This window comes from Carassius auratus, chromosome 16 (genome assembly GCF_003368295.1).
Source record: "Carassius auratus strain Wakin chromosome 16, ASM336829v1, whole genome shotgun sequence".
In the NCBI taxonomy this organism is placed as follows: domain Eukaryota; kingdom Metazoa; phylum Chordata; class Actinopteri; order Cypriniformes; family Cyprinidae; genus Carassius; species Carassius auratus.
Genome location: NC_039258.1, coordinates 18,121,884 through 18,135,579, shown reverse-complemented (window position 1 = coordinate 18,135,579; position 13,696 = coordinate 18,121,884). Strand labels below are relative to the sequence as shown.

General features: G+C 37.4%; 1 protein-coding gene across 1 annotated transcript in view; it reads left to right on the top strand.

Moving 5' to 3' along the window:
* LOC113116409 (ETS domain-containing transcription factor ERF-like) overlaps positions 1-13,696 on the top strand; it is a 43,976-nt gene that overhangs the window by 18,810 nt on the left and 11,470 nt on the right. Inside the window, exon 2 of the mRNA XM_026284558.1 lies at positions 8,244-8,478. Coding sequence (XP_026140343.1) covers positions 8,244-8,478 — 235 coding nt within the window. The remainder of the gene's footprint in view (positions 1-8,243; positions 8,479-13,696) is intronic.

The window sequence follows — 13,696 nt, the reverse complement described above, 5'->3', positions numbered from 1 at the left end:
AACTGGAGAGAGGCTGTGTATGTGTGTGACTATACTTGTGTGGGTCAAATTTTGTCCTTGCAAATGTAGTGAAACATGCTGAGAAATGACATATAATGGATTTTAAGTGTCCTTTACTATTTGAAATATTCACAAATCATGCTTAGATTTACATCTAATAATAAGAGGTAATTCTCACAAAAGTAAAAGTTCCAAACAACATATATGTCTGAACTATCCCTTTAAGTTTGGGTATATGGGTACTGGGTAGGATTAAGCAAATGTCATTATCTTGGTAAAGTCTGTGCAGGATCTTCTCTTAATATAGTTATAGGTTTTGTGTGTGTGCCTGTGTAAAAGAGAGAGTGGAAATAGAATAAAGTGTTTGACTGCAATAGTGTGAGAAGTTTGAGATGGTAATTTAAATAAGAGAGAGAGTGATAGGGGATGAGTGGCTCTTGTCTAGGGATTGAGTGAATAAGTGATGTTAACAGAGAGAGATGGAAAGGAGAGATAGAAGTGTAATGAGCGGAGGATGAGAAGACAAATATACTCCGAGCTCTGGGACACGGGATGCTCCACCTCTCCTCTGTGTACTGACATTTTGCACATACTCAATACTCACAATGCGTAATGAGCTGTGTGTGAAGAAAGACATGCTTCGCTATTCCACCCAAAAAGTTCTGTCTTTTACTTACCCTCATGTTGTTCCAAACCCATATTACTTTATTCAGTAGAAAAAAGGTATATTTCGAAGAAGATGTGGCCTTGCGGAAGGGGGTTCAGCATGGGTAGATTCTGGGTCCACTAACAATTTGCAATAATGATATTTGTAACTTTGTCATTTTTTTATTTAGTTCTTTTGAGCAGTGCCTTATCACAGTATGTTTTCATTATATGGAAAAAAGTGGTTTTGAGATTCTTCCACCTTTTCGTTTGTGTTCCATGAGAGAAAGTAGGTATACAGGTTTGGAATGACATAAGGATGAGTAAATGATGACAGATTTTTTTTTTTAGGTCAACTATGATTTGCTACAGTGTGTTTTTGTTAAGATCTTTATGAGGAAGGAATTGTTTTCTTTACACACACTAAGTGCTTGTCTTTTGTGTCAGGAATTCAAAAAGAGAATTTTTCATTGCGCACCTCTCCACCCTTTTTTTTTCTCTCTCTCTCTCTCTCTCTCGGTTCCTGGAAAGAGCGGTAACTTGTTGGAGAAGTACTGGAGTGTGAAAAAAAAGAAAGTTACAGCAAAAAAGTGTGAAACCCCTTGACTTTGTGTTTCATCCTTTCACTTGATTTTCTTTTTTTTTAATTAAAACAATAACCCCAGTGTGTTTGTGTCTATTTTTGGAGCTTCAAGGCCACCACTAACCCCCTGCTCTTATTTCTAAGTTCTTCAAGGCACATCATGAAACAACTCTTGTTTGCGTGTGAGTGTTTACTGTTGACAGTTAAAACCCTGTTCATACACAGGTTCACACTCATTCATCTGTTGTAATGCATTCTCTCTCTCTTTTCTGTATAAATAATCTTAAACAGCAGTATGGTTTCACTAAATTCATGACATTAGTTCATTGTATTTAGCCAGTAAAACCACTGTTCTACTAACATGTGTCCAGATAATTTCAGCCTGAACGTAACTGTTCATTTTATAATGGATTGACTTTTGTGATCCTATCGCAATGTAATGCAGAATTTGCAATAATAACAATGTAATAATAATGTAACGCAGAAGCATACTGGAGTTAAAAACTTCATTTACAGCAAGCTCTCAAGCCGGTGTGTGAGAACTGAAGAACGGCTAATTTCAAATGTGAAGTGGCGTTTCAGTTTTTGCAATCAAAGTAAACTTTATTTTTGTGGCACAGTAAACTTTTGTACCTTCAGAAGCAAAATTTATTGAATAATTGGAAAATGTATGATATTAACCCATTTCAAAAAAATGTAACATCAAAGCAGCTTGTAATATCACATGACTAAATTAAATTACACTGAATTTTAAAACAGAAATAAATATATAAACAAACATTGGCTTTTGTGAGAAGGTTATGTTTTTCTGGTAACGTGGCACAGTTTTAAGAAAAGGACTTAAGACACACAGTATGTTGTCAAAAAGAGATCAGTCTCAACATGCTCATCCACACACACTCACAAATTCACTTGTGGCCTCAAGACACACTTTGAATGCTGACTTTGTGCTATATTCAGCCCTCACACTCACCTGTTAGTGTTAAGCCACAGATGATCTGTCTCTTTTCTCTTCACACAGAGTTATTTTCTATCGGTTTACATACACACACACACACACACACACATACTTGCTCACAGTCTCAGCAGAGGTGTGAAAATGACCAGGGAACACTCACATGTCCAGTGTACGTTACATAAAGATCTAGTGCCACTGAAATTACAGGAAATGAAATTATGCCCATACTGTTTAGTCCTGTTGGAAACAGAAGAAAATGTTGCAGTACTTTCGGAGAGCGATGTAGAATGATATCCTTCTGTATCGTAATGAATTTGATTTATCTATCCATCCTCTTTTTCCAAACTCTTTGTTGGAAGCCACCATCTGAGAAAAGTGGAGACAGAGGAAGAACTGTCTTTGTTTTGCTTCTTTTTTTTCAGGAGTTTTTTCCAGCCAACAGCTGAATCCCTCCTCTGTGCTGCCTGACAGAAACTCCTTAAGAAGTTTTTGAGAAGTTATTTTGAGTCTCTCTCTCTTGTCTGCTCACTTTCTCAATTTCAATTTCAAAGTACTTTATAGACATAGTGGTTTTGCATATCGTTTTATTAAAGCATCAACGCACACAAGATTATAAAGTTACAAAAGTTTTCAATTTAATGCACCCTTAACTGAAAAAACAATTGCACAAAATAAGTATTCTGGTAGCTTCATAACATCAAAGTTGAACCACTGATGTCACATGGACTATTTTTATAATGTCCTTACTACTTTCTGGACCTTGAACATGGTAGTACCCTTGCTGTATATGGAGAGTCAGAAAGCTCTCAGATTTCATCAAAATACCTTAATTTGTTTTTCTGAAGATTAACAAATGTCTTATGGATAATTAATGACAAAATTGTAATTTTTGGGTCAGCAGTCCTTTTAAATGAATTAAATGTTCATACAAAATTTGGGTGGTTGGTGTAAATGAAACTAGTTCTACAAGCCAAAACAAGTTTTTTGAGTTACCAAGTAATGAACAGAGTTAACGCAAGTCAACACACTCAAAATCAAAAGGGTTAAAATAACAGCGCACAGCAGAGCGGTAGTTTCCTCAGATACTCTGAATTCTTTAAATACCTCCTATGTAAGACTAAAGCGCAGGAGTGCCTGCGAGATTTACATTCTTGAGTGCAATCGATGCCTCAGAAGGGGGGGGGGGGCAATTTGACCTGAGTGACAACAGACTACTAGAAGAGCTATGATCTCATCCCTCTCTCTCTCACCCCATCCCCCTTTCCCTCTCTCTATTGTTTCCCTCTCTCCCACTCCCTCCTCAGGCCCCCCTTTTCCTTCTTGTTCTCTCATCTCTTTTCTCTTCTGTTTCTTGTCTTTTCACTTCTCTCTGTCATCTCACTCAGTTTTCCACGTTCTTCTAAGTTTTCTGCTCTCTTTTTAACTCTCAAACACTCGGGCGCCCCAGGACAGAGAGAATATCTCCCAACAACACACACTCAGGCAGTCAGGTTGTTGCATTATTGATGCAGTGTGTGTGTTTGTGGGTCTGTCTTCTCTCCTCTGTAATGGGGATCTAGTGTGTCCCCCTGGGGGGGAGCGGGGCAAAGAGAAAGAGAAGGCGGCGTATGGGGGGGGGGGAGACGAAGGTCACAAAGGTTAAGTAGGGTGGGGGGGTGAGGTCATACACTCTCACAAAACCCAGCATGCTATAAAGACACACAACTCATCATCTCACACATGGACTTCATGTTTTTTTACTTTCAAAAACAATAAATTTTCAGTTATGTACAGTTTTCACGGCTTGTTTGATTTTTACATTAGGGTTTGATTTTAGTTTAGTTTTGGTTTAGTTATTTTAGTTTTATGAAATCTGTTTAATTTTCCCCAAATTTCTGAATTGCGTAAATCATACAACCCTATATTAGGGGTCGGAATCTTTCGACACAATCCGATTTGAATCATTACAGTTCCAAAACTCTAATTAATTTTTTTTGGGGGGGACAGGTTTGTGTAAAAATCCCAAATTTAAAGGTGTATTAAATTATGTATGATCTCCTAATCCACCAATAAAATTAGAATAAAAGGGGAATGAAAACCTAATATAAAAGGTGTTTGTCTGGGAAAACGTTTAGCCTTGTCATTGTTTTATTTTCTGTGGATGTGCACAAAGAAGAAATTTGTGAAGACTTATGGCACTTTTCCATTGTGTGGTTTGACACGGCTCAACTCAGCTCGGTTTGCGATTCTACTGCAGTTTAGTACCGCTTTAGGCCCCATCCACACGGAGACGCGTTTCTGTGAATACGCAAAAAAATTTTATCGGATAGGCGTTTCGTCTAACCGCTAATCGTCGTGAAACCGCTATTTTTTGAAACCGGGTCCCGGAGTGGATCAATTTGAAAACGCCGTCTTTGCGTTTTCGTCTGGACGGCTAATCCGTGTATTTTCTGAAACGATGACGTCATCAGCCCACGTCTCCCCCCTAGTCAGACACCTCTACGTCACGTAACAGCAACAAAAACATGAACAAACACTGAACGTTGTCTTTTTATTAACTAACATTAACACTGATTAATAAATGTATTGTTCCATGTTCGTTTGTGTACCACGCGTAAGGTTTATGAGCATAGTCCAAGTCTTCTTTTCTGTTTTTAGTGTATCTCTGTGGCTGAATTACAGCGCCACATATTGGTCTGGCATGTATACTACATCATTATGTGGTTTCGTGTGGACGCAGATATTTCTTGAGACGAGGAAAAAAAAGATCGGATTGGGGTAAGCTCCGTCTCCGTGTGGACGGGGCCTTAGAGTAGGTGAGATTATTCACATCGTTATTGTTGCGCCGCCTCTACTGCCGCTCCTTGTGAAAAACGTTTTCATTGCACGTCGCTCTATCAAGCTCTCGCTGGATCCATTCCTCTGCTGTCAATGAGAGTAATGTCTGTACTTCCTCAACAGACAACGAAACAGACATTTTTGGGTTGTTAAAAAAGGTCAGCTCGTTCAAAACAGTTGCGTGAACATTGGTGATGATGATTGGTCACTTTTATTAAAATGTTGCAAAATAAAAGATAAATTCAGCTATTTCGACCTTGGCTTACATGAAGTATTCATGCGTATTTTTGTTTGCACTGAAAAACGCTACTTTTTGTGATGTAAAACTGTGGATGTGTCATCCATTCCATATTTGAAGGCCAAAAAATATATACCTTTTTTCAGCAAGGATGCACTAAATTGATAAATTACCATAATTAAATATTTCAGTAATATTTTGGTATAGGGACCAATTCTTACTATTAACTAGTTGCTTATTAGCATGCATATTATTAACATATTGGCATTTCATTAGTACTTAAGCAGCATATTAGTAGTTTATTGAGGCAAAAGTCATAGTTACTGGTTTGTTAATACAGAGAATTTGACCTTAAAATAAAGTGTGACCAATATTTCTATTTAAAATAACCACTTTACTTTCTGTAAAGAACTTTCTGTTCATTAAAGAACATGCTTTCACACTTTTCACACTTCCTTAAGCAGCTGTTTTCAACTAATAATAATATGAAATGTTTTTTAAGCACCAAAGCAGCATAATGAAATGTTTTCTGAAGGATTGCGTGGGTCATTTCAAAGCATTTATGCTGGGGTACTCTGAAATCACCTTAATACCACACACACACACACACAGTGCCTGAAGAGGTTTCATCCTAAAACATGAGCTCACTGTTAGAGTTTGTTCACAGCCGTTCATCCTGAGACGATTATAAAGATCATTCGACGGCACAGCACAATCATTCAGATCACAGCTGAATCAAAGCGCTGGATGAGTTGAATTTTATGAGTGATTATAGATCTGAATGTGAACCAACACTGATGTTTGTGTGTTACGACATAGCAGTAACTGTATCTGTGCCTGCTGGTGTGTGTGTGTGTGTGTGTGTGTGTGTGTGTGTGTGACTCATAGTGTCTCCTCTTCATTGTTCATCAGGGAGTTTGACAGACATATTGAATTTAGCTCAAACTTCTTAGCAAGGATCTTTTTCATGTGTGTGCACGTTTGTGTGTGTGTGCGCATGTTAGAGAGAGAGAGAATGTGAGCTGTGAAACCAGATCCCCGTCTGCAGTTCCTGAAGTCAGACTTCACTCTCTGGTGCATGGTACATTTGACCTCTTAAAGGAGCAATCAGATGTGCCCTCTAAGAGTTTGTGTGTGTGTGTGTGTGTGTGTGTGTGCGTGTCATGTTTTGAGAGCAAGTAGAGGTTATAGGATGTGCTCAGTGTTCAGTAAATGTACTTCTGTTCATTTGCTGAAGGTAAAAGGCTGATAAACGTCAGTCCGAGTGTAAAAACACATTGCCATTTATTTATCAACTGCCTTTCCAAATGTACAGAAAAGGCACGGTTTTTCACTGGGTTCCTGTCTTTAAGAAAGAAAAAAATGTTGTTCAGGTTGTTGTTGGCAGGTAGAAACCGGAAAAACAACCGCATGAGTGTGTATTTAGATGTGTTGAGTCATCAGGAGGAAGTGATTTGTCTGATTCTACGAATCATTAAATTGTCGGAAGTTGTTGAGAGGAGTGTTTGGATCATTTATAATAAAAGCCATACTGTTTCAAGGTTGATTCTAAACTCTACATAGTCTGATCTAAATGGATAAAAAAGTATCACAAATGCCTAATAAAGGTATAAATGAGAATGGTTTTGCATAGAAAAGACATTTTATTCTGCAGGAAAGGTTTAAATGCAGTTCAACTCGGGTAGCTCAAGGTAGCTCCATTGGAGACGTTTAGACAGTTTGAATAATGGTTAAATTATAGAGTAAAGCTGTCTTGTAAAGAAAAACGTATTATTTTGGGGACATATTTGTGACCATATGTAACCTCCTGTTGGAGATGTCTTCATCTGTAAAAGTGGTATAAAATGTGGAATAAAAAGATGCAGAAAGTTTCCTCTTTGGCTATAAATTAGGGTTAAGTCATAGTATTTAACTAGAAGTCTATAAAATTTACATAGCCAAGTAATTGTGTGTGTGTGTGTGTGTGTGTGTGTGTGTGTGAGAGAGAGGGCGGGCCTCTGTGTGTGAAACTGAGTGTTAAGAGGATCAGTTGTTGAGGAACCACTGTTAGCCGTTACCCTATCCGACATTTACCAGCCTGAGACTAACCTGACCCTGCCTGACCCCAGCTCACCCGTCCTCACCCGTCCTCACCCCCAGTGACTGGACACCCTCCATCCTCTCTGCAGCCCTTTCAAATCAGTTCTTGATTCTAGAATATGCCAATCACATCAGATTGTGTGTTAGATTGAGACTGAGGTTGCTGGTGACTCTCAAATCAGACCTCAAGGTGATTGATGATAAGAGATCTGACGATAAAGAGCTTTTTGAAGATTTACATTTATACATTCGCTAGAAGCTTTTTTTCTAAAGCGACTTGAATTGCATAAAAGATATGCATTTGATGCAGTTAATTCTCTGTTACCTGCTTGTTAAATAATTTTTCATTTAAAGTAAAAAAAGATGGTTAACTAGTGCTTTTGGAACCAGACACAGATAATTGACCTAATAATAAATTACAATTTACAGTAACCTCCAACATTGTTCTTTAAAAAAAAAAAGGTTAATTATAAATTAATGCATGAAAACAAATAGGGATATATATTGGTCAGCACTGGAAACGTAACTATTTTTAAGTTCATTTAAAAAAAAAAAAAAGTTTGATAGCACTGTTAACTGTAATCTTTAGGAAGTTAATATATCAATTTTTCATGCTTATATTATAATGTTGTGATGATGCTATAATTCACAGCAATTGTAATTTATGCGGTTTTATTTTCTATTCATTAAGAAAAAGTTATTAAGAATTTTATTAAATGGAAAAGTAGGGGAATAGGATCTGTCCATGGCCAAGGTCAGACTTTGATATGATATACATATGTACATGTTTACTGAATATGATGATGACAGCAGGCCTTGTTAGTCGGTGAATAACACCGAATAACACAGCAGTCATCTTTCTTTGTATCTGTACATATCAACCACAATCTGATCTCTCCTTTCTGCTCTCTCCATCTCTGCAGGGTTTACGTTCCCAGACTGGGCCTATAAGCCCGAGTCCAGTCCTGGCTCCAGACAGATCCAGCTGTGGCACTTTATCCTAGAGCTGCTGAGGAAGGAGGAGTATCATGATGTGATTGCCTGGCAGGGAGATTACGGGGAGTTTGTGATCAAAGACCCTGATGAGGTGGCCAGGCTGTGGGGCGCGCGCAAGTGCAAACCTCAGATGAACTACGACAAACTCAGCAGAGCTCTCAGGTGAGTCTTTTGTCTTTGCCCTTATTCCTGTTTACAATCAAGTTTACAGTACACAATTTCAGACACAATCCCCTTGTGGTTTAATGGGTACCTTTCTGTTACCAGGCCAGATAAGAGCGGTTCTTTAATTCTCTTTTAACAGAGTTAATTTCTGCAAAAAATATTTTGAGGGTTATGATTTGTCCCTTTTATAATTTGGTCTGTCTTTTCCTCCTTATGTTATCTTTGGACCAACCAAAATATGCTGGTTATTACAAAACATGGTCCATCTTCAAGTATTTACTATTAAAAGTCAAATCCTTGACTGGTTTAGTTTGACCAATGAAGACTGAGGCCTATTTCTGCTCAGTCTAATGTTAGAGGAGGAAGCTAATTCGTCCGACTCTTGTGTTGCGTTATGGGATTGACCCTTCCGCTGGAGAGTTATAACTGTATGGAGTCTGATCTCTCAGTAATCCCGGTCCATTTACCGGTGCAGGAGCTGATCTCATTACAGTACAGACAGGTCAATGTATTCTGAGCAGCCCACAGTTTTAGCCTTCACTCTATTTTCTGACCTGATCTGCATTTGCTTATTTGTGCTTTTATTTTGGTTCATGACTCACCTGCTTTAGCAGATCAGTGCTGATCCTCAAAGCGGATGGAGAGTGATCCACTTTCTGCCTTTATTTTGAAGGCTTCTCAGGACAGACCTCATACGCTAGGGCTGAGTTACGCCACATGAGGCTTCAGTGCTGGACGTAATCAATCAAACACTCTATTGATTGCCATCAGTGTATGATCCAGCGCAGTTAAACCACTACTGTGGATGTGGCATTTGTTAAAGGGATAGTTATTTTGCTATTTCACCATTACAAAATGGTGTAGAAACTATTTTGTACATTTTTACATTTTGTTTAAGTTTTGTTAAGTTGTCTGTTAAGTTTTTTTATTTACAACTTTTAAACAAGTTTTATTTGTTCCTAACCTGGGAGCACTATTGATACAGAACCTATTGACTTTCATTGAATAGAGATAATGTAGTTTACCTCAAATCTTATAAGTTAATATACATACATACACAACAACTGAACTTGCAGATTATATAATATTGATTAATAAAATACCACATAATAGTCCTTCAAAAGAGCAAATGTTCTTATCAACATACTTAGGTACAATTCATAATAATGTCAAATTAAACATTTTAAAGTTTTACTTAACATTCTTAACTAAATATTTTAATATTTTTTGTCATGCTTTATAGTACCTTTTTATGTGTTGAGTAAGATTTTACATGAAGACTTTAAATCTTTAGATTTTTTTTATCATATGTTAATTTTAAAAATCTTGTAGAATTTTATCTGCTGTACTTTTGTGCTTATTTGGTTTTATCCTGTGTTTGTAGATTTATTCTGACTCCATATTTGCCATGAAAAAAGCCTTCGATGTTGACATGTCAATGAAATAAATAACTAGCCTACTAGGTACAAGTAAAGTACTTACAATTACAATTTGAAAACAATGTATATATTTAAAATGTACTAAATTTGTAACTATCAATACAAATTTACTGAAATACACAACACAAAAAGTTTAAATAGAAATGACATTTAATCTATTTTAGTTTAGCATAAATGCTTGTCAATACATTTAGCAATACACTCTAACTACATTTCAAAGACAGTGTTCCCTGTTTAATTCTAAGACTCAGAAAGAGTGTTTAAAACATCATAAACTACACAAATCTGTTTTTCTGAAAGAAACCTGAAACTATGAAAGGTTTTATTGTGAATGCTTAAAGGAATCTTTTTTGGAATGTGCTGTCTGTGCCTAATCTTGTGGGTCAGTTCCCAGTGTGAGGTTTTTAATGATGCAGTTCACCACCATGACCCGGTGTACAATACAGATTATATGTCAGCTAGGAGACAGTTGGAGCTGTTGTAGGAAGAGAGATCAAGATGCCATGTTAACAGCGTAGTGCAGGATTAATGCTTGTGTGTGTGTATGTGTGTGTGCTGGTGTGTGTTGGTGTGTTTTTCCATCATCTATCCAAAAGACATAAACACTGTCTTAAAAGCTCTACCACTTATGTTTGATAACCCAAGTTCTACTTTAGTTCTCTTCTTCTCTATTTTTAGCCTATTGTTTGTTTTTCCCAGATCAGATTTTGAGCTTAAATGTATTCCTTTACAAAACAGAAAGTATAATGAGAGTGAAGTGTAAACTGTTTACAAGCTGACAGCGTTGCTAAACTATGATGTCACCCTTCCTCTTCTCTGTTCTGTGAATGTGAGCTCTGTTCACACAAATGTGTATTTTGACTTTAGTGTTTGAAAGAAAGTATACTATGAAGCCAAGCTACTTGTTGCTGTAATTATAAGTGATTTCTCTCAGACTGTCCCTGTGAGACTTAGACAAACACACAGCGACACAGATACGGTTGCCAGATTGTTAGTCCAAACCTTAGAACCTTCAGTTACACGAGTCCATTTTCTCATAGAATCAGAAAAAAAAAGGTTTTTAGAATTTGGAACACAACTGATAACCATTCATTCTGTATAAGCATGTGCATCGAGGGATAAGTGTTCTGATCATCAAAAGTGCTACATCTGGAAACACTGGTTTTATTAAGAGTCTCATTTGGCCATCAGAATATGACTTTCAGGTATATTGAAATACATATTTTTAAGGGGGCTTTCTTACATTTCTTCTCACTTTGCTCAGAAACTTGTCACTTGTTTATAAGTAAGCTGTGTAGAACTTTCAGAATTTGGCTTATGGACAGCACCGAACATCTTTTTTGTTTTTTAATTTCTTCATTTTAATTTTCTTTTAAAATGCACCCAAATCATCACAAAATGTTTTTCGTCTGTCTGCCCAAGGACAGCTCAATCAAAACCAGCTAAATTCAGTGACTTCAAACTGCTCAATCTGGCAACACTGCACAAAGAGTAGCACAAAGTGCGTTTTGAAATCTGAACCTGGTAATTGTTGGACTGGTGGACCTTCATTTGCTGTCAGATAGAGACCGTGTGCTTTGATCATTCTCAGCATGAGTTCCTCTCTGTGTTCTGGGCAGGGGATATTTGCATCGCCCTCGTCAGAAGGTCAAGCACCCGCACATAACTTCTCATTTGACTCCTCTGTTCTCTTTCCTCTCTCTGTAGACCTTAGTCAGAGTAAACAGCGCATTACTGTGAATGCGGAGGGGACGGAATTAAAAGCAGAAATGTGTAGGTTGTGTTTTTGTTTAAGTGCTCGCATTAATTCTTTGGTACAAAAAATGTGTTTTTTGGGCCATAAAGTTATCTCCCACGTATCATGAAAAGGTTACAGGGTCTACATTACAAGCAATACTCACTGTAACTTTGCACAAATTAGTGATTTTTATTCTCACTTTTGAAACCTTGAGTATTGTAATGTTTATCCAAATACAATGCCACAGAGACTTCCATCGTTTCAATTCACTTCATTAACATTAAAGTCACATCAGACCTTTTTATCTGATTGTAACAGATGATTGAAAAAGCATTTGAGACAACATTAATGTTAATTTCTACTTGTTCAAGCTAATGTCTTAAATTAACATTAACCTAGATTAATAAATGTTTTAATAAACCGAGGGCTGACTTGTAATTATTTTCTGGAAATAGTTTGAACTTTCTTGTAAGACCGAATGGTCTTGTTCCTCTTTTCTTTTTTCCCTTTGTCTTATTTCCTCTCCATTCTTTTCTTCTTTCATGATGTCAATGACTCACTGCCTTTCCTCCACATCTACAGCGCGTCCCTATCCCACAATCCCACACTCTACTCCTCCATCTGATTCATACCTTCAATCTGACACTTCTCAAACTCACAACAGGGCTTTCACATTCAACCCTGCAACTTGTGACATCCCTTTTATTCCAGGACAAACGCTCATTTTCAGACATTTCTTGGCCACTCTATGGCATGTGTTAAAGTCTGGGCTAATGCTCTAATCCGTCTGGTATTTGACTTGATGTTGATGGATTCAGGGTGTTGTTTCAATTATGTTCTCCTGCAGACGGCCCGCTGGGACTCGACTGATCACCCTCCCACCACACGCGTGTGGAAACTCCGCAAAAATGGAATTCTATTGTCCTGCTGTTGATATTCCACTGAACATCAGGACATTTCCTGTCTGGCACCCAAGCACGACGGACGCCCAAATACTCAGTCCCTTCCTTATTAGATTTCATCCCTTTTTTGTCAAAACTGACCCAAAAGAACTCATCAGAGCTTGTTTATTTAAACTCACAGTAGCTTCTTGCTAAGAATTTTTACTTTACAAAGCCATCAAAGTGCCAGTTCAAGTTATGTGACAATTTGAATCCACCGAAGCTGTAGTTTATTCTATTCTATCACAAACCTTCATGTAGTTCCATAACCATATCACTGTGTCCTAATTACACATGACACAACAAGATTCCAGCCATAAACAATTTGACTGTCCACACCAGATGCATCAAGATGAGTCAAGACCCACGCGACAGAATCAATCAAATACCAAACAGCCAATCAAAAGTGTGTGTTGGTAGGCTCTCTCTTGAAGCACACTTCACTCACCACGAAATGGATACGTTTATAATCAAATTCATAAATATTAAGTAAGGGATAATGTACATCCAGCCAGTTGTTATCAATATGCGATAACAACCGGCTAGATGTACATTATCCCACTTATTACACGGTTACTTGCCTCATAAGTAAATAATTAGACAAGAAATAATGATTTGAGTTGAAATATTTGAATGCAAAGCTTCCGTGAAGACATCATTTGCGAGCAAGCAGCAAGTTAATATTTTATTAGCTAAACAAACGCAAAGCTTCACCAAGAAAAAACTGTTCCGTTACCCGGATGAGCCTGTGTTATCAGCTTTTACCGGTTGTTATCGAGGGATAGCATACCTCGGAATGTTGTGACTGACCAATCAGAATCAGGTATTCCACAGAGCCGTGTAATAAACCTTTTTAACACTTGGTAAAAGTACACACTTAGTGACAGATACCATCTTTGTTATAGAACATACTTGTTGGTTCGCATTGAGTTTGCAGCTTTAACGTACAAGTTTGCTTAAATTTATTTTCAAGATCTGAGGTAAACTATCTGTTGTTGTTTTCAGTATGGCTATAAATGTCACACGATATGATATTCTCGAAAGAACATCCTTTGAATAACTTCAAAGTCAAACAATATTAAATGCACATTTTTGCT